This window comes from Pan troglodytes, chromosome 17 (assembly GCF_028858775.2).
Source record: "Pan troglodytes isolate AG18354 chromosome 17, NHGRI_mPanTro3-v2.0_pri, whole genome shotgun sequence".
Taxonomy (NCBI): Eukaryota; Metazoa; Chordata; class Mammalia; order Primates; family Hominidae; genus Pan; species Pan troglodytes.
This window is the reverse complement of record NC_072415.2, coordinates 33,557,672-33,584,179: the sequence shown is the minus strand read 5'-3', so window position 1 is coordinate 33,584,179 and position 26,508 is coordinate 33,557,672. Positions and strand designations below refer to the sequence as shown.

The 26,508-nt window shown below is 43.4% G+C and overlaps 1 protein-coding gene across 7 annotated transcripts in view; it reads right to left on the bottom strand.

Annotated features, from left to right (window-relative positions):
• LAMA3 (laminin subunit alpha 3) overlaps positions 1–26,508 on the bottom strand; it is a 267,407-nt gene that overhangs the window by 218,920 nt on the left and 21,979 nt on the right. For all 7 annotated transcript variants that reach the window (XM_009433807.5, XM_054672139.2, XM_001156417.6 and 4 more), the window contains exon 2: positions 23,536–23,688. In XM_009433807.5, the coding sequence (XP_009432082.3) occupies positions 23,536–23,688 (153 nt within the window). The remainder of the gene's footprint in view (positions 1–23,535; positions 23,689–26,508) is intronic.

The window sequence follows — 26,508 nt, the reverse complement described above, 5'->3', positions numbered from 1 at the left end:
TCTGCCTCAGAAGGTGTGGATTAAACAGAGAAACTGGAGCCAGCAGTCTTGGCTCTGGGCACACCCAGCGAGCCTGGGGGCAACATATCCTACTCTGCCCACTGGAGGAGGGGACTAGTGGTGGGGGTGGGGGAAGCATTTTCCATGCCAGCAAGGACAATCCCACTAAAAACAATCCAGCTACTTCTAGGGGAATGCAGTCTGGGTCTTAAGAGGGTAGGTGGTAGTGGCTGAGCATTCTGGAGAGGGGCCTCTGGGCTGGAGTGTGGGAAACCCCAAGGTCCCTCATCCCCAGCGTCCACACAATGACAGGTCTTCCCCTGCACACCTTCCTTGGACCCAGCTCCGCCCCCTTCCCTTAATCTCTCATCCCTTTGTCTTCCTTCCTTAAGCTTTTCCCAATCCTGGGAGCCTTCTGTGCTCCCTGTAACCCAAATACTACACAGAGAGGATATAGGATTTTCCCCCAAAATCAGTATTGGCTTCTACCACTCTATCTTGCAAATGTGAAATATTAAAGCTTATATAACTACATGGGACTAGTTGAGTTTTTTGGGCATAGCTTAAGGGAGAATTCTAATTTGTAACATTTTTATTGGAAAAAATGCAATTTAAGTTTGAAATATCTGATGTAACTTTTGGTACACACCTCATTTATACCTGTATATGATTTCCCCCAAGGCAATATTATATAAAATAATCTAATGTTGAAATGGGACAATATGATCAATGTGAAAGATGGTCTCACTAACTGACCATACAAATACCACCCTATAGTCATCAAAAGCAAAGAAATAGATGCATATCCAGCAATATGGGTGAACCCACATAATATAAAGCACAGGAAAATTGAAGACGTCAAACTAGATGTGATAGCACATTTATACAAAGTCTAAAAATACATACATTAAAAAAGCACTTCATATTTTATGAGCAGTGTATTGTAATGGTTTAGAGTGCAGAATCTGGAGCCAGAATGTCTGGTGCTAGTTTCCAAACTGTGCCATCTCTTAAGAAATTAAGCTTTGAGATTCACTCAATCTCCTTGTGCCTTACTACACTTGTCTGTATAAAGAAATAATAATAATACTTAATGTTGAAGTTTTTGAAAGGGCCCAATAAAAACCATCCCTCATTCCTATCTGGTTCTGAACCAATTAAGAAATAAGAAAGAGGAGCAGGGCAGATGAGGGCAAAAGACCATATTTCTGGGGAAGCGGGTCTTAGAGGATGCAGGTTGTAGTTGCTGATACACCCTGTGGCCGGGCAGCCCATGTGGCTCTTCTCTGCTCAGGGTGAAGCAGAGAAGAGCACTGGGCTGCTCCCAAGGGATGAGGCAGAGCTGTGCATGCCCAGCTCTAGACTCCACACTCACCATCTGGAAAAAAGTAAGCAGAGAAAGGCCAGGAGCATGCCCAGGGGGTCCCTCTGCATTGAAAGAGACATCGGTGCACACGTAACACGCGAGGTTGGCGTGAGGAGTAAGAGCCCATTCCTGCGGGACTCTTGACACAGAGCACAGCACACAGTAGGTGCTCAGCCCACAGCAGTGAGCGCACCTCAAGGGAGCATGTTTAAGGATAAGTAGCAAAGAGGTCAGAGCAGATGCTTATGAAGGAGAAGGGATCAGGAATGGGGATCTTAGACAAAGGAGGAAAACAGAAATAAAACAAGAGACAGGCACAGCTCACAACACGCTAGGAACGAAGATGTATGAGCAGCTCACTCCTAGAAGCCTACACGCATAGCTCTACAACTCTCTAACAACTTCTTCCTGTGGAGACAGAATGACTCAAAACTAAATGGAACAGCAGTCTCTAGTAATCACAAAATATATATTGCTGCATGTTCTGGTCAAATGACTTGGCAAAAATCCCAGGGAATCTTTTGAAATGTTGATAGCCCCTTGTCCTGGTTCCAGGCCAGCCTCAGGAGCCACCTTTGGTTCAGGGTAGAGAGAAGATGGCACAACGGGGAGAGCCTCATAAATGCAATTGCCAGTGGGCACATGTACCCAAGGGGGAGTCACATGCAGTCTACGAGGAACCCTTTCCTTCTTGTGGTTTTGGCAGTCAGTACTTGAGATTATTCTTTAACTCACTCTTGTTAGCTAAGAGAAATAGGTATATTAACCGCCTCACTGGTAAAGAAAGAAGACAGCTTCCACTTGAATTGCAATTCAATTGCCCAGGGAATCAGTCCATCCCAAATTTGGGAAAACTTTCTGAGCTTTAAAATATCCATCTGGATGGCCAGGTCCTGCTCCTGCTGGCCGTCCAGATCCCACAGCTCTGCCTTGTATCTCCATGACCCTGTAAATTTCTGGCTTCTTCTTTTCTCGGCATTCTACTCAGGCTGGAAAGACCTTTCCATAAACCAAACCCAGGACTGGTTGCTCCTTGAAACTCCTGGTGCACAGGCACAAAGGCCTAAGGATGGCCACGTGGGGCTATCTTTTTATTGTAGTTCGGTCAGAATCTCAGTTTCTGTTCATGGAGTTCTAAAAGGAAATCTTTGCTTTTTTTCTGCTCCATTCCAGGGAATCAATTTGGAAAGTTCTGTCCATCTGCCTTTTGTCCTACAACTGAGGAACTGAGGATAGTTAGAGGCACACTCCGTTAGAGTGGAGTTTGTGTCTATCATGGTAAGTTAGCTGTGGTTGCAGTGACCATGCATGCCAAAACCTCAGTGGCTTCAAATAATGTTTGCATCTCACCCATGCCCCATGTGTACTGAAGGTGGGCTCCGCTCCATGCTCTTCTCACCCAAGGACACAAACTGATGGAGGCTGTATTGTCCGGAACATCCCTGAGGCAGAGGGAAGGAACTGTGGTGCATGGGGAACCAAAGCAGGCCCCATGGTCCCGTTTTCTGTTAAAGACACAGGACATTCAGAATACCCTGAGCCTGGAAGGAGACCTGGAAATCCTGGTGAGCCAGGAGTACAGACAATGATGTTTAGGCGACCCCACTGCATACCAGTTTGGCCCCACTGTCCTGGCTAAGTTGGAAATCAGTGGTGGTAGAAGTTGAGACGGCAGAGATGTTGCATCACTTTTTCTCCACTCACGTGTCCCACGCTGGCCATGGAGGATCACCGTGGCTGAGAAAACACAGAGTGAATCCCTGATGCAGGGAAAATGTCACTGCAGCACTCTGAAACTTCAGTGTACATTAGAAGCAACCAGAAAGCATGTTAAAATGCAGATTCCCAGGCTATAATTCTGGAAATTCTAATTCAGTAGAAATTCAGAGAGCTCAAATTCGGTAGATCAGCAGGAAGTACTGATGATCAGTACTCATGACCTTGACTCATGATCAGGTAGCCCTGGTCATGACAGACTAGTAGAGATGACCAACCATTCCAGTCTGCCTGGGACTGTCCTGGTTTTAGCACTAAAAATCCTGCATCTCCAAAACCCCTCAATCTCAGGCAAACTGGGATAACTGGTCAACCTATGAAAAGGGCCCAATAAACTCCGATTTATCTTCTAAAGACAAATGGAAAAGCTCCTTCTTTGCGAAACCTTCCTGAAATGGTTTGGCTATGTCATCACCCAGATCTCATCTTGAATTATAGCCCCCATAATTCCCATTTTGTATGGCAGGGACCTGGTGGAAGATAATTGAATCACGGAGGGAGTTTCTCCCGTACTGTTCTCATGGTAGTGAGTAAGTCTCACAAGACCTGATGGTTTTATAAGGGAAAACCCCTTTTGCTTGGTTCTCATTCTCTCTTCTCTGCTGCCATGTAAGACATGCTTTTCGCCTTCTGCCATGATTGTGAGGTCTCCCTAGCCATGTGGAACTGTGAGTCCATTAAACCTCTTTTTCTTTATAAATTACCCAGTCTCAGGTATGTCTTTATCAGCAGCATGAAAACGGACTAATACACTTCCTAAAATATTCCAAGCAAAGATAATGCCTCCCTCCATGGTAGTTACACTTATCAGGGATACCCTAATCTTTGTGCATGCATTTGACTCTCCAAGAAGCATGTGAAACCCCAGAAGCCAAAGCTGCCCACTGAACTAGAAACCCAGGCCTCCTCTGCTTGGCTCCCTGGGCTGCTGATTAGTCCCAAACCTGGAGCTCTATCTGCTGGGATTCTTCAGCTTGAGGAAATGCAGGTCAAGAGAGGATAAGTGGGCAGGTGATTGCAGTAGCAAGTAAAAGTCAAAAACAGTGGCACCTGCCAGAAGGATTAGTCAAGCAGAATTATTAAATTAATAGTAAGAAGGACAAGAAAGAGGAGAACTAGCACTTGTTGAGGATTTAGTTTGTGCCAGGTACTAATGCTTACATGTTTTGTGGCCTTTACAACACCCCTAGTATGTCAGTACTATTATTATCTCTAATTTATAGATACAGAAGCTGCAGTTTGGAGAAGACACATGGCATGTTTACAGTTACCCAATGAGTAGGTAACAAAGCAAGGATGTAAACCTACATCTGTAGGATTCCGAAGCCTGTGCTCTTAAGCAATTAGCTTCCCTGGTATCTCAAACAGCTACAGGGTGAGATAGAGCCAATGCGAGGGAGTTTGATGCTGAAAACCTGCGCACCCTGCAGGTCCCTTCTTCAAGGAGCCTTTCCTCCCTGGGTGGTTCCGCGAGGGATTGCTGCACAGACTGATTTTGCAGCACCCATGTGAACATACCCAAGAAAGCCAATTTCTGTTTACTGATCAAACAGAAGGAATGGAAAGAGTTAGCTGGGTGTGAGAAGTTTTACCCCAATCTTTGGGTCTGTGTGTCCCTAACATACCATGTTCATTCCCACCCTCAAAGTCACTTGCGAGGCTTTGCCCCCTCCTCCTCCTGGATCTCATCTTTCTGCACCAAAGCTCTTGCCTCTTCCCTGCTGCCCATCCTACTACTAGCCCCAGCCTTTGCCTCAGCTCCTCTCTTCCCTCTGAGCCCTTCTAGCCCCTGGCTGCTCAGAATGTGGCCCACAGACCAGCAACCTTGACCTCACCAAGGGGCATCTTAGAAATGCAGGATCTACCGGCACAGCCACACCTTGTGAATCAGAATCATCATTTTAATAAATGATCCAGATGCACATTAAGGTTTGGGAAGCACTGGTTCAGCCCATAATACACACCCTTGTTCCATCAGAATCACATTGCCAGGGCTGCCCTTTCTCCTAAGGAAAGCTGATCTCATGTGACTCTGAAGTCAATGTCTTACCTCTCCTAAAGCCATTAGCCTTTTATTTTATTTTTTATAATTTCAACTTTTACTTTAGATCCAGGAAGTGCATGTGTAGGTTTGTTACATGGGTATATTGCGTGATGCTGAGGTCTAGGGTACAACAGATCCCATCATCCAGGTAGTGAGCATAGTACCCAGTAGTTTCTCAACCCTTTTCCCCTCCCTCCCTCCTCTAGTAGTCCCCAGTGTCTGTTGTTGCCATCTTTAAAGACATTAGCCTTTTAAAAGCTTTATCCTCAGCTAAAGGAATTCCAGGCTCATGGGCAACCTACTCTTACCTCCTGAAATTACACCATGCCAACAGCTGCCAGACCATCTCCCTGGAAAGCTGGCCCTGTTTTCCTGCCTGTGAAGTGTATGTCTTCTTCATGCCATGACTGCACACCAGTTTGTGGGGCAAAGTAAGTGTCTTCAGGTAGATAGTACAAAGTACAGTATATTTGTGCAGGTCTATCTGCCATAAGATAATACACTGAGCAAAGAATTTCACTGTAGAGCACACTTTAGTCCCCAGCTGTCCTCCAAAGAAGCAATAAATCTTAACAAGAAGAGAAAAAATGACTAGGAAGAAGTACAATGTGGGTGGGAGGGGTGTTTTAAAAGAATGCCTCAAGACATTATATGTCATGTTCTAGATGCTTAGGATGAATCCCTGTATATTTAGAATCCCACTCTTAGCTAGCAACACACATATTATTATCCCACTGTCACTGGAAACATTTAAGAGCAAAAGAAAAAATTCTCTGGGAATGAAGTAGTACAATAGCTCATGAGGTCTTATAATTAAAGGATATATTTGCTCAAGGGGAAAACAACCAAATCAATTTTAAAAGGCAACAGCTGAGTAAAAGCAGGTTCTTTGTCCATTAGGGGTTGTAAAAGGAAAATTATAACCTGGCACCGTCTTCAGACAGCCTTTGATGTTCAGTCATTCTGCTTGCTGTTGAGCTTCTCTGTAACAATCCACTTAGAAAAAACCCAAGAAATAAGCCTTGGTAAGCTCATAAAGTTTCAGAGTCTTCCGCAGAATTGCACTATACTTCTCAACATGACTCAGAAATATTTAACAATGTAAAACAAGAAATACTTCTGTATGAATATACAAATTTTTCAGGCTTAGAATAATCATAAAGGTAAAATATGCCCGGACAGCGTATTCTAAGTAAGAAAAAATGTATCACTGAAATGAAAACAGCAATTATATTTCACTGTTTCATCAATATATTGCTTGTATTCATCTACATCCCATTTTGTTTAAGAAAAAAAGAGTGAAGCCTGGGCGCGGTGGTTCATGCCTGTAATCCCAGCACTTTGGGAGGCCGAGGCAGGTGGATCACCTGAGGTTAGGAGTTCAAGACCAGCCTGGCCAACATGGTGAAACTCCATCTCTACAAAAATACAAAAATTAGCTGGGCGTGATGGTGGGTGCCTGTAATCCCGGCTACTCAGGAGGCTGAATCAGGAGAATCGCTTGAGCCCGGGAGGCAGAGGTTGCAGTGAGCCAAGATTGCACATTGCACTCCAGCCTGGATAACAGAGCGAGACTCCGTCTCAAAAAAAAAAAAAAAAAAAAAGAAAGAAAAAGAAAAAAAGACTGGGGAGGAGACTGAGGGCAGTGTATAAGGATGGAAAGAAAATGGCAATGTGAAATCACCAAAAATCAAAAACAAAAAAAAGGAGTAAAAGCAAAATTACAGATAGGGATGAAATGTTGGAACCTGTAATGAGGTTTGCACACAAAATAATGCAGGCCATGAAGCTCTGTCCACCTGCATGGTGGAGCCATACATTTGCCCCTATGCTTCTAGTAGCCAGCAAAAAGAGGGAAACATAATCCCAGGGTCCATACATTTTTGTTTTATTTTGTTTTTTAATGTCCTAAAGAAGCACAACTATTCCGGGACTAAAGGGATTGTCCAAATGGATCTTTGCAGGGGAACACAGTGGGCAGTGATGAACAACATCATGACAGCATCCTGCGAGAGGGACAGCAATTATGACCAAACACCCACACGGGCCATGAGCATTCCAGCTAAGCCCAGCACAGACAGGACGGGAGCGTCACGTACATTGCCATCACACAGCGCCTAAGGCTGGCTCTGGTGTCAGACTTGGGGGAGCAAATCCCGGGTCTATCCCATACAACCCTGTGAGGCTATGAAACATCTCTGGGCTTCCCATTTCCCCTTCTAGAACGTGGGGACCCACCTCATAAGCTTGTGGTGAGGATTAAATGAGTTAATAATGGTAAAGTGCTTAGGTCAATTTCTAGCATGTGAATTATGTTAACAGTAAATTTATGTTATATCTGCCATATATATATAATCATTTTTAAATTCTAAATGATTACCTTTTGAAGCAGATGTTGAAGAGTTTTCGAAGACTTACAAGATTATCTACCACAAAAAAGCAACATACTTTCTCCCTACCATCTATTTTTGAAATATTTAAATTAATACAATTAATACTCTAAATGACCAAAGATCCAACCTTTTCATTATGTCTTCAGTGTGTTCCAAGTTATAAAAGACAAATATTTTTACTATCTGTTGCATATGTATGGCTTTGGTATGTATATTAGGGACATATGAGAATAGGGCAGACATAAGTAAGGAAGTCTCTGTATCTTCATTCATTCATACACGAAGTATACATTTGCTGGATTATTTCTACATACCAGACATTCTCCTAGGTGTTGGGGATACAGAAAGGGACAGAATATTATTCTGTACTCCAGTCATAATTCAGTTGAGATCTCTCTCTCTCTCTCTCTCTACACACACAAACACACACACACACACACACACACACAATACATCATATGCACTTTTTAAAAACTTCAGTATGGTCACCCCTCAATACTTTCCTTCATTCTTTTTTTTTTTTTTTTTTGAGACGGAGTCTTGCTCTGTTGCCCAGGCTGGAGTACAGTGGTACGATCTCCACTCACTGCAACCTCTGCCTCCTGGGCTCAAGCGATTACCCCGTCTCAGCCTCCTGAGTAGCTGAGACTATAGGTGCACACCACCACACCTAGCTAATTTTTGTATTTTTAGTAGAGACAGAGTTTCACCATGTTGGCCAGGCTGGTCTCGAACTCCTGACTTCAGGTGACCCGCCTGCCTCGGCCTCCCAAAGTGCTGGGATTACAGGAGTGAGCCACTGCACCAGCCTTTTCCCTTCATTCTTTAAAAGATGACAACTGGAGAGCTTTGGCAAATTTCAGCCAGTAGAAAAGCAAGTCAGAAGGCTGCGTGTCACTCATAGTCCCAGGGTAGACACTTCCTTCCTACTAGAAGGAAGTGATTGAGGAGAGCTTAATAAAGCACCTACAGCATTGACAAAGGCGGTGGCAGCAGGAGGGAAGCCTTCTGGTAATGGGGAAGCATCTCAGAGCTAAGAAGATCTGAGGACCTCTCCTACCCTGGGCTGAAGGGGAAGGAGAGGGAACAGATGCTGGATCCCAGACAGAGCTGGAGCCTTACAGTGAGTTGCCTGCCAGGAGCCAAGATCCTCCTTAGGATGAAACAGCTGGGATACTGCAGCCTATGGGCCAACAGAGGCAGCTGGGGGACCAAATGCCCCATTGTCCTTGCCCTCCTACCCCCTGAGCACCTGGGATACCTCCCCCCAGCCTGTTGCTGCTGTCCAGGAAGGTCACCAGCCTGGGTCACTGGGCACAGAACAGGCGTAAGTGGACAGATAGGAGGGAGACTATCTGGGTCACAAGAGGGCTTGGGCTGTTTAAAGTTTCAAATAATGAACAAATGTATCTTGAACTACATCACCAAATCTGAGCCAGAGGAGAGACTTGAGGTAGCAGAGAAGAGGAGGCCTTTTCAGGATGTATCTGAATAGCTCTGAAGCTCTGAAGAAAAGGTTCAGTAGGCCAGGCACCAGTGGCTCACAGCTGTAGTGCCAGCACTTTGGGAGGCCGAGGCAGGAGGATCACTTGAAGCCAGGAGTCCAAGACCAGCCTGAACAACATAGTGAGACCCTATCTCTACAAAAATAAAATAAAATCAATAGTGGGGTGTGGTGGCACGTGCCTGTGCTCCTAGCTACTGGGGTGGTTGAAGCAGGAGGATCACTTGAGCTCTGGAGTTCGAAGCTCCAGTGAGCTATGATCACGCCACTGCATTCCAGCCTGGGCGACAGAGCAAGGTCCTATCTCAAAAATAAAACAGAAAGAAAAGAAAAGTTACAATACATGGCCTAGAGCAGCACTACTCAAAGTGTGGTCCATGGACCAGTGCTGGTCCAGGAACTGTTTGTTACTCATTCACAATAAAACAAGGGGCCAGGGGAGGTGGCTCATGCCCATAATCCAGCACCTTGGGAGGCCGAGGCAGGCAGATCACCTGAGGTCAGAAGTTTGAGACCAGCCTGGCCAACATGGCAAAACCCCATCTCTAGTAAAAATACAAAAATTAGCCAGGTGTGGTGGCATGTGCCTGTAGTCCCAGCTACTGGGGAGGCTGAGGCAGGAAAATGGCTTGAACCCAGGAAGCAGAGGTTGCAGTGAGCTGAGATCATGCCACCGCCCTCCAGCCTGGGAGACAGAGTGAGACTCCATCTCAAAAATCAATCAATCAATCAATCAATCAATCAAACAAGGACAGAAATTGAGAGTCAGCATTTAGAAAGCCTTAAAACAATTTAAAAGAGTAAGCTGATATCTGTTAAATCTGATTTTTAAATGAGGCTTATATTTTGTATGTCTTTAGGTTTTATTTCCAACTTTTCTGGACTTTGGCCTAGGCAAAGAATTCATTAAGACCTCATAAGCACAAGCAACAAAAACAATAATATATAAATGGGACCTAAGTAAACTAAAAAGCTTCTGCACAGCAAAATAAATAATCAACAGAATGAATAACCTGCAGAATGGGAGAAAATATCTGCAAACTCTGCATCTGACGGGACTAATATCCAGAATCTACAAGGAACTAAATTCAACAACAACAAATAAATAGCCTTATTAAAAAGTGGGCAATGGGCCGGGCATGGTAGCTCACTCCTACAATCCTAGCACTTTCAGAGGCCGAGGCAGGCAGATCACTTGAGGCCGGGAGCTCGAGACCAGCCTTGCCAACATGGTGAAACCCCGTCTGTACTAAAAATACAAAAATTAGCCAGGTGCAGTGGCGGACACCTGTAATCCCCGCTACTGGAGAGGCTGAGACACGGGAATCGCTTGAACCTGAGAGGCAGAGGTTGTAGTGAGCCGAGATCATGTCACTGCACTCCAGCTGGGCAACAGAGTGAAATCCTGTCTCAAAAAAATAAAAAATAAATAAAAATAAATAAACAGGGGCTTGTGTGAACACTATAGCCACCTGCCCTCAGAAGCAAGTAGGGGCAGCCCAAGCCAGGTGTCAGGCCCACCTGCTCTAAATACCAGGCACCTTCAGGCCCAGCCCTGCCCAGCGCCTGAGCCAAAAGACACCCAATCCTGGCAGTGCGGGTGCAATGCCTTCCCCGTGAACACAGGGATTTACAAAACAGCCGTCCACACAGTCTTCCTGCCCTCGCCTCACTCCACAGCAAGGAGGCTGGACTCTGCTCTCATGTGCTTTATCTCACCTGGGCCAGGCTCTGGCTGGGCGCTCTTGCCCTCATGAGAGCTGTGCCAGCTGCTCTGCCCACCTGGGACCCTGTGCTGGAGACACCACCTGGATTTCAGCTGCCTGGGCCCACCTGGATGGCAATTTAAACTGATTCCAAAGAGGGGAGGGGTGCTGCATCTCCCGGCTCTGGGCTTCCTTGCCCCACTCACCCTCCCCATCTCTTTGGGAGCTCCCAGGATACTTGGTGCAGGAGGTGGCTCAAGGGATGGTGAGAGTCTGCCCAGCAAGGATGACTGTGAAGGGAGGGGAAAGAACTGAATGTTCCATGCTGGTTATGCTGGTTACTCTGTGATGCTGAGGAGTGATAAAGGTAAACATACAATTTTATCACTCAAAGTGCTTAAAACCTATGGAACAGAGTATGTCATGCATGGTGCGCTGAATCTGGAATTCCTAAGCCATAGAATGTTTGCATTTGTGGTTTAAGAATTAAAGAGAGAAGTGCAACAGCTCAGAAGTTTGCTCTCAAATGAGAGAGACACAGGCACATAAAGCACCCTTATCTGGAGGCTACAAGACCAAAGGGAACCTTGTGAGGAAGAGCAGCAGAAGCTGCCAGGTGGAGGAGACAAAACCTGGCCCCTCTGGTCTAGAGTGAGCTGCGCAAGTCCTGGGGAGGCAGGATGGTCACATTGTCTGTGCCCTGAGGCCGCCTGGGGGACCCAGTACAACTGTACTAGACAGGCAAAGAGCTTGGTCTTGCTGGAGCCCCCCTTATGGGGAGCCCCAGACCTCCTTAGCTCACTCCCCACCCACCTCCACTCCCCTCTCTGCACACACACCCCCAGTGACTCAGCAGGCCACCACTCTGCCAAGGACACAGCATGGCACCCTCCTCAAGGCTGGCAGTCACCACCAGAAAAGAATGGTGGGTTAGGCCGGGCGCGGTGGCTCATGCCTGTAATCCCAACACTTTGGGAAGCCGAGGCAGGTGGATTGCCTGAGGTCAGGAGTTCAAGACCAGCCTGACCAACACGGTGGAACCCCGTCTCTACTAAAAATACAAAAAATTAGCTGGGCGTGGTGGCCCATACCTATAATCCTAGCTACTCAGGAGGCTTTGGCAGGAGAATCACTGGAACCTGGGAGGCGGAGGCTGCAGTGAACCGAGATCGTGCCACTGCACTCTAGCCTGGGTGACAAAGCAAGACTCTGTCTCAAAAAAAAAAAAAAGAATGGTGAGTTATACTGTTATACTTAGAAAAGGTGGTTTGGTTTGGTTCTTGTTTTTTCCTAAAGTAAGGCAATGCGATGGGAGTAAAAAGTGAAAAAGAGAGAGAGGAGAATCACAGAAACAGGAATAGAGAAAAAAGAAGCATCAGGAAGGAAAGCGTGAAGGAAGACCATTTGGTGGTGCAGGAAGGCTGCAGGGTCACAGATATGAGAAGGAGCAAGGGCTCTGTGGGGGCTGGGCAGGTGCCCTGAGGACAGCAGGCAGAGAAGAGGTGCCAGGCACAGTGACTCCCCTGAGACGCCACATTTAACTCAAGCTTCCGTGAACTGTCATGAAGAATTCATGAAATTCAGTTTTTCCTTATATATGCTTGCCATTAATAGTAATAGGAAAATGGCCATGATTTAAAGCCCAAATGTGCTTGAAATTGCAAAAGTTCCACAAGGGAAGAAGCATATAAAATAGTTTTCAAGATTAGCTAAGGAATGAAATATGCTCTTTTTTAAAAAATCAATTTCCATTTACTGAGTATTTTTCTGATTCTGTTGGCATTGAAAGAGCTCTAGCAAACCAGCCTCATTCTGAGACAAAACAGTCAGAAGCTCATATCAGGGGGACGGGGTGGCAGGGGGTGAGATAGGGCATGGAGGGCATCAGGAAATAGTTCATACTGGGGAGACAGAGGACATCAGGAAAACTCCAAGGAAGCTTTTTCATTGATAACTCAGATCCTACCAGAAATCATTGTTCCTTTTATCCTCTTTCTATAGAACCGTTTTATTTTCTCCAAAGAGAAAATGGCTTTATTGATTTTCTAATTCTAAAAGTAATACATGCTCATTGTAGAAAATAAAGATGTATATGTACATACCATTGACTACTACTCAGCCATAAAAAGGAATGAATTAATAGCATTCGTAGCAACCTGGATGGGACTGGAGACTATTATTCTAAGTGAAGTAACTTAGGAATGGAAAACCAAATATCGTATGTTCTCATTCATATGTGAGAGCTAAGCTATGAGGATGCAAAGGCATAAGAATGACACAATGGACTTTGGGGACTTGGGTTAAAGGGTGGGAGGGGGATGAAGGATAAAAGTCTACAAATTGGGTGCAGTGTATACTGCTTGGGTGACGGGTGCACCAAAATCTGACAGATCACCCCTAAAGAACTTACTAATGTAACCAAACACCACCTGTTCCCCAAAAACCTATAGAAATAAAAATTAAAAAAAAATACAGATAGTATAGGTAACATGGATTTAGTTCTTACAGCATGTAAGGCACTATTCTGAGAGCTTTTTCTGTATTATCTGATTAATTTCTCACAAGAACCCTCCTAGGTTGGTACTAGATTTATCCCTGGATTTCAGATGAAGATACTGACACCGAGACATTCGTTAGACCATCCAGTTACACACAGCTAGGAAGCTGTGGAGCGAGATGTTTACCTAGGTAAAAACCCACAGCCAGCAAGCTGACATACACTGTGAGATTTACAGAAGAAAGTAAAAATCACTGATCTCCCCATCCACCGAGAAGCACTCTTAGCATGTTCAAGTATCTCTTTCCAGACTTTGTTCTTTGCTTATATAGGCACATTTTTTTTTCCTACTAAATGTGATCATTCCATACAATCTAGCTAGTTTATATACAGTTTTGGTCTGTTTCTTCACCATACAGCACAGACACATGTTGTGTCGATAAAGACCATTCTATGGCATCATGTGGTGCCTATTAATCCACTAACTGAGTCAGTCCCCTTTTATTGGACATGAGATTGTTTCCCACTGGATGCTATTTTTATAATGCTTTGGTGAGTATCTTGCATCAGACATTAGAGCATTTATCTCATGAATTCCTTTGGATAAATTCAGAGTAGTAGTTTCATGTCAAAGATACAAATTTTTTTAATGCAAATATTCTGGGAAGTAACATCAGTACTGAGTTCCCAGAACTTTCGTGTGAATGTGTTTATAGATACTTCACTCCCCAGAAGACATAAGGCAGCCTAAGCTCATTAAAAGGGAGAGCGAGAGGATCAATGACAACTTCTCTAGGTAATAATAATAAAATTCCATATCATAGATAATATGTAAATGTAAAGCACTAGAGTGCTTTACAGTGGTCAAAGAACATTCACATACACTCACAGGAGTCCCTAGCCATAAGCAGAGTCCTCTCCACCTGCCAAACCTACCGGTAGATCCTGGATACCCTGACACCAGCCTGCCGCAGTTCCGTGCCTGGGTCTCTCTCCTGCCCTGACCACCCCTGCATAACCAAAGATTGGCACGGCAGCCTGGGCTCTTCCTTCCTGGACATCGCACCGCCAATGCCACAGCATGCCATCTTCCTTCTGTCTTCTTAACTGCATAGACAACCCTCAGAGAAATGGGATTAACCTTTTTCTAAAAGGCACCAGGGGCATTGTACTGCTCATTTTTCTCTCATCAGCATGGGCCACATGAGCCATGGTCCTGGGCATTCTCAAGAAATGAACCTCGTCTGCATGTCTGCTGTCAAGTTATACAAGAAACCCATAACAGGTGGGCTGATTCAGCAGCCCCCAGGCTACCTGCTCTGGTTCCTCTCCCCAGCCCACAGACTGCCCTTTCCCATGTGATGCCAAACTCTGGTTTTCACCCTTCATGATGAGAAAGATCCCTCTGACGACTTTACAATGGCCTTAATCCTGGGAAGTGGCCAAATGCTGGTCATAATTGTGTGTTGACCCAAAGTTGCATCGTAAGACTCACCAAGGAGGTCACAGTGACCTCCGTTTATCATTTTATCATCTTAACTTCTATCTGTATAGACTGAGAGAACATTCCAGAAGAAAGTGTTTTGTTTCCTAGTGTTGCTGTTCCCTAGTACAGTTTTTATCTTTGTTCCTATTTCTTGGATTTATGTTGACTGCCTACAGCCTACTGAGTGTTTTGGAAGGAAACATATTTAATTCATTTTCTGTTATGTCTGTTATATTTGTGGTGCTAGTTTTATGAAAACCAACAAATGTAAATGTTAGCTTAAAATAGAGCAGAGCTGTCCATGATGATAGCAAGACATATAATTCAGTGAAATAATAAGAAAACAACAGTATTGGAATTCACATTTCCATTTAATTCCATCTTAGTGAAGGACACAGTATATTCTGGGACTTTTAAGCCCCATGGATACAAAAAGAATATGTTCACACAGCCGCTGAGCTTAAGGAGCACACGGTGGATCAGCCTTTACAGCACAGCTTAGCAAGTGCCTCTGAGTAAACAGAAACAGCTTAGAGGGAAGCAGGCAGCCAGGAAGGGTTTCCAGCAGGCAATATTTGAGTTATCTCAGGAAGAAGATAGCCAGACCAGGCAAGGTGGGAAGGAATTCCAAGAACTGTGAATAGCACCAAAATAAGGCCCAGAACCAGGGAACATCATGGAATATCCAGGGAATTACAGTTAGGTCCCTACTGACATAGCATAGGTCTTGCAGGAGAAAGTGCCTTTTAAGATGAGGCTGGCAAAAAGTCTAAGGGCTAGACTGAAGGAGCGTATGTGACATGTTAAGAAACTTGGACCTTATTCCAAAAGTAATAGAAAACCACTAAAGGATACTAATCAGGGAGAACAACACACTGAGATCTTTGTTTTGCGCTGGTAGTAATGAGAAGATTGATTGATAGGTAGACCCTTGGAAGACTGCCAACCTGATTGTTTCTAATCTTTCTCACCTCACCACTATGGATTCTGTTCCTTTCAGGCTGATTCTAAAACAGGGTAAGCTGAGAGTAGATGCTGGGAAATCAGTTAGAAGACTGGTGGACTAATCATGGGGAGAGCTGCCATGGGTTCCACTACAATAGTGCAGTATCAAGGGGGAGGAGGAGCCAGACTCCAGAGATAATACGGCACAAGACATAATGAGTTTACTAAATGGTAAGTGGGGAGGGAGAGGGAAGTGGAGGGATATGGAAGAGACCGAGAGAGATATTGGGTAAACTGGCTCTTGGAAAGGAGCAGCCCTGATTTGTAACATTTGCTGATTTCCATAGTGTAAATGCTCCCACCATGGCCAATATCAAGCTACTGAGCTGATGTGCCACTTCTAGTCTTGCCCACACAAACCTCCCACACAGAATCTTCCATGTTCTTTCCTCATTCGGGCTGGTTAGAATAAAGATGACCCACGGGGCAACCTTGGGAACCCACGTGTTGAAAATGGCAGACCCAATTATGGAAGGAGTTTACGTCTTTGAACCACTGTTTGGAGGGGAACTGCTTAACCAGGATCAGCTGTGTTTGGACATGATGAGAAATATACCTTCATTGTATTTAGCCACAGTATTAATCAGCATTCTCCAGAGAAACAGAACCAATAGAATGTGTGTATATATACATATATACAGAGAAAGAGAGAGTTTTTTTTTTAATAGAGGCAGGGTCTTACTCTGTCACCCAGGCTGGAGTTCACTGGTGCTATCATAGCCCACTGCAGCCTCCAACTCCTGGGCTCAAGCAGTCCTCCCACCTTAGCCTCCTGAGTTGCTAGGACTACAAGTGTGTGCCACCATGCCTGGCTAATTATTTTATTTTTTTATAGAGAGGGGCTTTCACAGTGTTGCCCAGGCTGATCTTGAACTCCTGGCCCCAAGCAATCCTCCCACCTTGGCCTCCCAAAGTGCTGAGATTATAGACATGAGACACTGCACCCAGAATGAGTTTTTCATGTATTAAAAGAAAACACCTGATTTCCAGATTCTTCCTAATGTATAAATTACTTCAAAGCACCCCAAATTAACACTTTGAAGTTACTAAAGGACCATAAAGGATAATATTCTATCCCTAGTAGCCCAGAGGATTTTATTGGCACCTGTTTTTCTACCCACTAATGAATTGTTTGACTTCAAGGGCTGTGCCTCATGATGATGTTCATTAATAACACATTTATTGGCTCATGCCTGTAAACCCAGCACTTTGGGAGGCCGAGGCGGGTGGATCACGAGGTCAAGAAATCAAGATCATCTTGATCAACATGGTGAAACCCCATCACTACTAAAAATACAAAAAAATTAGCTGGGTGTGGTGGTCCGTGCCTGTAGTCCCAGCTACTCAAGAGGCTGAGGCAGGAGAATCACTTGAACCTGGGAGGCAGAGGTTGCAGTCAGCCGAGATTGCGCCACTGCACTCCAGCCTGGTGACAGAGTGAGACTCCATCTCAAAAAAAACAAAAACAAAAACAAAAAAACACCATTTATTAATAGCAAAATTGTTCTAAATATAATCTTCTGTATTTTCTAATTTTGTTATAGCTATAAAATACTCTTAAAATGTTGCAGAGAGACTCAAGTGTCATAAATGGAACGAACCGTAATTAATTACAGAGCTAAAACTCTTCCACCCTCACCCAGAGATTTGGTCTCACAGCAATATGTTTCCATTACTACTATACCCTGGGAAAGTTCAGGCTGATGCTGAGTCATCCTTGGTTCATTCTACATTAACTCAGCAAATATTTATTAAACAACTATTGTATGCTAAACACTGTGCAAGATGTTGGGAGCAAAACATCATGTAGTGAACGGAACATAGTGAACAAAACAAGACATAGTCCCTGGCCTCCTGAAGCTTATAGTCTACACAATTCCTCAGGAATCCAGAAAGACTGGGTCAAAACCAAGAGCCATCCACCTTCTGGATTGGGCTGTGTCCACCCGGGGAACCAGCTGAGTCACCCTCCTTAGTGACCTCATCAGCCAACCATCTGTAGAGCCAAGTTAATCTCCAAAGTCCTCAAGCCCCAAAAGTATCAGAAACTAGCCCAGGCTTCCCTCCACATCTGAGTCAGCTACAAAGAATGTTTTGGATTCACCCACCAAAGTCTCATAAAAGTTGAAGGGAATCAGAAAAAAAAAAAAAAAAAAAAAGATTCTAGAATGCAACTACATACTGAATTCACTCTCAGATGACTGGATCCTGTATTTGCATCTGGCTCCTGGGGAGTTCACTGTCTGTGATGAATTCATGAAAAATTAGAAAGGTAAAGTAATGGGGCATTTCTCCTGTGACCTATTAATATTTTTCCTTAAAATTTATAATGCAGTTTCCCCTATTACATTTAACCTTGGAGCTTTAGAAACAATTTCTGAATTTTCTATTTTTTGCATTTTAAATAACATTTTCATAGTATTTGCCTGTGTTAACACCTGCAGGGGGTTTCAGGGTCTCAATCTAGGCTTCCTTTCCTTATTTGTTTATTTATTTATTTAGAGATGGGGTCTCACTGAGTTGCCCAGGCTGGATTTAACTCCTGTGCTCAAGTGATCCTCGTGCCTCTGTCTCCTGAGTGGTTGGGGCTGCAGGTATGAACCACTATGTCCATCTGGACTCTCTTTCTTCTGTCTTAGTTTGGGCCCTCTCTAAAGCACTAAGGCAAAGACTTGAGTAGAGGTAGTTTATTTAAGAGTTGACCTCAAGAAGCACAAACTGGGAAGAGAGGAACATAAGGGAGGGAGAAAAGCCAAAAATCAATGTGTTAATGAGTAGGCTGCCACCAGAGCAACCCAACCACGGCTCCATCCCACCAGGGACACTCTGAGGAATTATGTAGAAGGCACTTTAGAACTGGCCCATTGAGAGGCAGGGAAATGCGGTATTTTCCCACCAACTACCATCCCTCTTGGGATGAGGATTGCCCCTTGGGGCATTAAGTGCTGGGCTTGCAGGCTGCTCTAGACACAGCTTTTAGAAGCTTCTGTGGCTCTAGAAAGAGCCTTCAGGCAGGAAGCAAAGTCAGATGCAGGCCCTTGAGATGGGACAAGGGAACAGGTGTGGGAACTATCCATCCCAGCTGCCACTCAGAGGGGGACCAGGGAGCTGTGGACATCACAGCCTTTGCCTCTACGAGGCCCAAAGGACCATCTCAGCAGCTCTGCTCCTGCAGCCACATCTGCTGTCTCCAGGCCTCACTCCCCCGCAGCCCTGCAGAGCAGGGGCAACATCACCTTCTCTCCTCACACCTCCGTCCTCTGAAGCCAACACTCAGTCCTTTTCAGGGCTTGATGTTGGGGGTGAGGGATTGTCTTTGTTTATTTTTACTACTAACAGGTTTAAATAACAAAATAATACTCTTGGAAACATTACACATTGCATACAAGCCTCAAAATTCTTCAGATAATTTTGTTGTTGTTCCCTGGAACACAATGAGTCAGGCTTGCTCTGTGGGGGCTGAAGTCATGGACCATAGGAACTCCCTCCACACCCACCTCCTCATGTTTTTCTCTATACCTCACCCTGGGGAGGGAGCTGGAGGGTGAACATAGGGAGCCCATAGAGCAGAACTCTGGAGTTTGGATTCTGGAGGAAGTCCAGAGTGTATATGTAGATCCCACCACTACACCTTCTGATCTCACGGGAGAGATCTCCAAAGCCCATGTCCTACCAGGAATCCAGGCAGAACAAAGCTTCCTAGATTCCAAAGATTCTCCTTTTAAAAACTGGACATCCACATGCTTTAAATGTAAAAATGAACTCATTATATCTGGCCAGATGATACAAAAGCTTCCTGAAAGACATCGTGTTCTCATTCTATAGCCTGAAACTACTGCATAATGTATAATTAAATGAACTTGAACAACCCCAGAAAGTATGATGCCTCTAGTGACTCACAGAACTGTCCTACATTTACCACGTTTTAAGGGGAAACTGTCCTTTAAGATCAAGTCTGTGGACCAGGCACGGTGACTCATGCCTGTAATCCCAGCACTTTGGGAGGCCGAGGTGGGTGGATCACCTGAGGTCAGGAGTTCGAGACCAGCCTGGCCAACATGGTGAAACCCTGTCTCTACTAAAAAAAAAAAAAAAAAAAAAAAAAAAATTTAGCCAGGCATGGTGGTGGGCACCTGTAATCCCAGCTATTTGGGAGGCTGAGGTAAGGCAATCACTTGAACCTGGGAGACGGAGGTTGCAGTGAGCTGATATCACGCCACTGCACTCCAGCTTGGGTGACAGAGTGAGACTCTGTCTCAAAAAAAAAAAAAAAAAAAAAAAAAAGATCAAGTCCAGAAGGTAATGTTTTTATTTGTCAAACTTATTGGCCAAAAAAAAAAACAATGAAAAACACCAACTAGTCTAAAAGAAAACAAGACCCTCACAACAGCATAAGCTGTCAAATTGACAACAGCACATCAAAATCAAATTTCAGTTCTTAGCAGGTGAAAAGAAGTGATTTTGTAGTAACAAATTTATGATCTGTATTTTATTTCTCAACCATGCCTCAAAATTCCCACTTCTCTCCCTCTAAGGTCTTAATGTTACTATTAATTATGAAATCTAACCTCTCAGTGACATTCTCATGGTTAATTCCAGCAAAAGGAAGAAAACACAGATCTTACCAATGGGGCAAAAAATAGGAATCTTACAAGACACAACATGCTTGTTAAAACATGTCATGCTCCAACACAGAAGAGGAAAGAAATGTCTTCAGTCTGACATAACTGATCGTGCTTTTCCTGCTCCTAGACTTTCTTAGAATATTTTCTACAGTATTATAGGTAGTGTTTTCTAGAGGCACAAATGTGATCAGTCTGTTCTTTTTAATGAGAGTTTATTAAAGTTCACTTTATTTTATTAAATAAAAAATACGACTGCTCTAAAGAAGTTTTAAATGAAGCAATTAACTCATTTAGAACTCATAATAATCTTATGAGGGATGCACAATTATCTCATTTTATAAATGAGGAAACTGAGGCAGGGAGCAGAAAAATATATTTGTTAAGGCCACACAGCAAGTGAGCAGAGCAATCAGGACAAACTGGCCAGGCTGACTCCAGAACCCACATTCTCAGCAGCCTCGCAGAGCAGAGCAGGTGGGTGGACACAGGCCTTATGAATATGCATGCCATGACTCATGTTTGTCAGCAACCAGCAAAGTACTGAACTGTTCCTATGTTGATGTTTTCTTAATTGTCTTAATTAGGGAATTTTTCAGTACATCAAAAGGAGGCTTTTAAAGTAGGTTTAAAAAAAAAAGTTCTAAAGAAAAAAGAACAAGCCAGCAGACATGGGTAAGTTCAGTATGGGTCATTTTGAAGGATTAAAATTCCCTGTTAACTATAAAAACCCTCAGTTAAATAAGCGATATAGGCCAGTCACGGTGGCTCACGCCTGTAATCTTAGTACTTTGGGAGGCCTAGGTGGGCGGATTGCCTGAGCTCAGTAATTCAAGACCAGCCTGGGCAACATGGTGAAACCCTGTCTCTACTTAAAATACAAAAAGTTAGCCAGGCGTGGTGGCACATGCCTGTAGTCCCAGCTACTTGGGAGGCTGACGCACCAGAATCACTTGAGCGTGGGAGGCAGAGGTTGCAGTAAGCCGAGATTGCACCACTGCACTTCAGCCTGAGCAATAGAGTGAGACCCTGTCTAAAAAAAAAAATCGATATGGTAGGTAATTCTTGGTTAGTATTGTCAGAAGCTACTGAATGAATGCTAGTGGTTAGGTATCAGAGGGATAAGACTAACTTATAGTTGAAAGGAGGCTTATAGAGTCTTTTGAACCATGAAGGCTCTCTGTGAATTCCTGCAGACACAAATTAATGGTGAAAATATTCTCAGGAGAGGTCTAATTTAGCACAACACATGGACTAAAGAGGTTGAAAGCCCTTCTGTCACAAAACTGCCCAATCAAAATGAAAAGAACACATTCATTCTAAGAAATCTCAGTATCATTCGATTTCTATGCTATGGGATGCATTTACCTTTTTCTTTCTTTCAAGTAGTATTTTTTATATGAACTGTACTATATGCTTAACTGTTCCCAGCAAAAAGAATAGTATAAACATTAATATTAGTATTAGCATTAGTTTTAGTATTAGTATCAACATAACAAACTCAGTTATGAAAATATTCTAATAATAGCTACAGTCTTCTTCCTGTTTACGTTACCATCTGCACACAAGCACACAAGCATGTTGCTATCTCTATCATAAACAAAGAAATCTTCTCTTTACCTGGCTTTTCAATGATTCTCCTCCATTTCTTTTTGCCCCATTGAGCAGAACTCTTAAAATTGATTTCTGTATTAGGTGCTTCAATTCCTCTCACATTCTCTCTTAATTTCCCTACAGTTAACTTTTCAATTCTCTCTTATCAAAGTCACCAGTGATCTCCACACTGGCAAATCCAATGGTCATTTGCTGGTCAGTTATCAGTGTTTTGTTATTTGGCTTATCAATGGTATTTGACACAGTCATTTTCTCCCTCCTTTTTTTTTTCTTGAAACACTCCATGAATCCTTTTTTTTTTTTTAACAGTTTTATTGAGATACAATTCACATACCATACTGTTCACCCATCTAAAATGTACATGCCAAAGGTCTTTGGCATATTCACAGAGTTGTCCAACCATCATCATAATCAATTTTAGAACATTTTCATCACCCTCTCTCCAAAGACATACCTATTATTAGTCACGCCCCAATTTCCTCCAAAACCCCTAGCCCTAGACAACCACTAAGCTACTTTTCTCTCTATAGATTTGCCTATCAGGACATTCCATATAAATGGAATCATATAAGATAGTCTTTTATTTCTAGCTTCTTTCACTTTCCCTGATGTTTTCAAGACCTTAAAAAATCATGCCAAGTTAAAGAAGCCAGTCACAAAAAGACAAATACTATATGATTCCACTTATATGAGCTTCCTAGAGTTGTCAATTCACAGTAAGAGAAGTAGAATGTTGGCTGCGAGCGGCAGGAGAAAGGGGAATGGGGAGTTGCTGTTTAATGGGAACAGAGTTTCAGTTTTGCAAGATGAAAAGGGTTCTAGAGATGGATGACGGCGATGGTTGCACAATGATGCCAATGTACATAATGCCACTGAACCATATACTTAAAAATTGTTAGGATGACAAATTTTATGTTGTGTCTCTTTTACCACAATTAAAAATAATAATAAAAATATCTTTGCCAATGAAACTATTTACAATTATTTTTTAATCTCATTTAATAGACAGGGATGGGCATCTATCTGCATGCTGCCAGGCACTGTTCCGAGCTTTGTTTTTGTTTTTGTTTTTGTTTTGAGATGGAGTCTCTCTCTGTTGCCCAGGCTGGAGTGCAGTGGCGCGATCTTGGCTCACCGCAACCTCCACCTCCCAGGTTCAAGCAATTCTCCTGCCTCAGCCTCCCAAGTAGCTGGGATTACAGGCATCCACCACCACACCCGGCTAATTTTTGTATTTGTAGTAGAGATGGGGTTTCACCATGTTGGTCAGGCTGGTCTCAAACTCCTGACTTCAAGTGATCCACCCACCTCGGCCTCCCAAAGTGCTGGGATTACAGGCATGAGCCACTGTGCCTGGCCTATTCTGGGTTTAAGGGAAGCAAATATTAATGTAACAGGTTTAACAATGATTAGGGGATTAAAACTGAAGTTTGTTTTTTTTACAATAATTATTATATCAGAAATCCCCATAGAAACAGTGATCTAAGCTCATGTTCTCATTCCAGTTAAAAGTGTAGCTCACCTGCCCCAGATCCAAGGTGAGGTTGACTCTGTTGTACTGTGTGCCTGACGACAAGGGAGGGCTTTGCCACCAACGTTCAGATCCATCGATGGCATTGGTGACAGGATGTGCTTTCCTGGGGTCTTCAGAATTGCAATAGTCACAGAACTGGCCCTGAAAAAAAAAAAGTGGGTTTTTTTTGTTTTTTGTTTTTTATTTTTTTACTTTCAAGTAATTTTTTCTTATCCATATAGCAAATACAGGGAACCAAACAAAGACTATCTTATACAGCTTAGAGACGTCAGCTGTTAAAATTCACTGGAATGTATTCTGAAGACAGTAGTAAGGCTTTCTCTTTTTCATTTATCTTAAACCTTATCACCGATTTATGCCTCTGATTATGGTGTTTTTAGGATATGGGGTCTATTTATCTTCCATCTTTACAGCTATGTTTTTGTTTCATACAACACTTCAAGAAGAGCCTGTTGTATTTGGGATGAAAAGAGGTTTTCACTTCAACAAATCCACTTCACTCATTAAGTCATCCTCTGTGCAATTCTGTGTGCGGCACTGGGGTACAAAAAAGATCCCTCCCCACAGTCCCAGTGGCGCATCAAGGATCCAAACAACCATCAGGGAAGGGGTGTACAGCAAGTGCCTCCATGGAGTAGATGGCTGTGGCCAATGGCGGTAGATATTCCATGGTGAAAGAGAAGGCATGTCCAGTGCCTGGGAGGATGGATAGGACTTTGGTAAGTGGCAGTGAGCACAAACAGGGAAAGCATTCCAGGTAGAGGAACCAGCACGAGCAAAGGCACAGGGGCCGGCTGGTCTGGTTTCACCTCTGAGGACAAGCATTGAGAGACAAGACTTGCCAGGTACATGGAGAGATGTGGCTGGCTGTGAATACCAGCACTGAGAATTCAGTAAGTAAATGGGGATCCATTTTTACCTGTGGTGATAATCTGTTTGGTATTATAATCTCTAACTTCTTATTGAATTACTCTTTCTTGCTAGGCATATTCTTTTGATTCTGGTTTTTGTTTTGGTTTGGTTTTTGCATAGTTTTGCAGCCATTTACTATCTAAAACCTGAACATAGGCCTTTCTTCTATGTCGAATGTATTTTAAGTGGGTCAGAGGATCATGCTTCCCAGGGATGGACTTCACATACTGAACTATCTGCTCCCAAACTAAATGCTCTTAGAGTATAACCATCACATAGGAGGGGGACAAAGAGGCAAACTTATACCCACAGCCTCCCAAGGAATGTGCTGTGACAAAGAGATAGCTCTGCCCCTAGCCAGCATCTTAGAAGTTAATTCTTAAGTGTTCAGAGAGAAATTTGATCCTGGTATGTAACCAAAGGTGTCACCACATGTTTTCATCTAGTATGCAACTCATGGTTCTTTCATGCATGGTGAGGTATCTGTGTAGATCTTTATCTTTCGACATTATACAAAAATGGTTCTATAACTCAGAAGCAGCGCCTTGGGTGTATGTGGCCCCGCCACTTCCTGAGGTCGGAGGTCATGTGTTTCCTGCTCTTCCCTCTATCACTTCAACCCAACACACTGCCTTGCACCCCCTAGAAACTCAACCAAGGAATAATTCCATCAGCCATTTCTCAAAAATGTTGATTCTTTCTATAAAATGCATTGTCATAATATGGTGCTTAATGAATAACTTTTTTTTTTTTTTTTTTTTGAGACGGAGTTTTACTCTTGTTGCCCAGGCTGGAGTGCAATGGCATGATCTCAGCTCACCGCAACCTCCGCCTCCCAGGGTCAAGCGATTCTCCTGCCTCAGCCTCCCGAGTAGCTGGGATTACAGGCATGCACCACCATGCCCAGCTAATTTTGTACTTTTATTAGAGACGGGGTTTCTCCATGTTGGTCAGTCTGGTCTTGAACTCCTGACCTCAGGTGATCTGCCTGCCTCGGCCTCCCAAAGTGCTGGGATTACAGGCATGAGCCACCGCACCCAGCTATGAGTAATTTTTAAGCTAGGACATCTAAACATTTACTATTAGTATTTTCCCTTCTATGATCTTTATTTCTCCTTAGAGAACATTTTACCAGAACATTTAGTTATTTGATGAGGGAATTTAATTATTATTCCTCAAAGTTTAGAAGATTTACATCTGGCTAGAAGCAAAATCTCTCCCCAAAATGGGAATGCTTATGATTTATATTTATCTCCATCTCCACATTATAGATGTGAGGAATGCAGAAGGTGCTTTCTAGGTTGTTAGAGTGATTCTCAATTTCAAAGTAATAATAATAATTAAGATGAAGATTTGTAGGGCACCTATTATGCACTGGGCACCACCCAGTTTATATTTTCATACTAAGATTATTATTATCACCTCTATTTTACAGATGAGGAAAGAGAGTGGAATGTTAAGTAATTTTCCCAAGAACCACACCACTGGTCAATGGTAGAATCAGGACCTAAGTCCAGAGTCCAGGGATAACAAGTTAACACTACCCTGTAACTCTCTAACAGCTACAACTCTGGTTTATTATACATCCATGCATAATCACTAACATACGTTATTTCCTGTAATTTGTTTTAAATGGTAGCCTTCACAGTAGCCTGAAGGCCTCTTTCATTTAGAATCATCTTAGCCTTTCTGCTGATATACCAGTCCCTCTGCAGCTCCTGTCCATGTCACTCAGCAGACTAGGTAAGAACACAGGCTCAGGAGCTTTAGCACTCACGTTAGCCCTTGATCTCACAATTAGTAGGCACTAAAAACTATATATATCAAATATATATTTCAAGTCTGAGCAATAAATAATTTGAAAGCACATATTTAAAAAATAAGTGTATAGGCAAGACAGCATCACAGGCTAGTGTCAACACTGACATTTGGAAGTCTGACTGATATAACAGATACATAAGTTAAAGGTGAATTCCAAGGAGCGAGCTTTGCCCAGGTAATAAAAATGAGTCAAACTTTCTGTTTATTTCTAAAGACTATTGGAAAAAA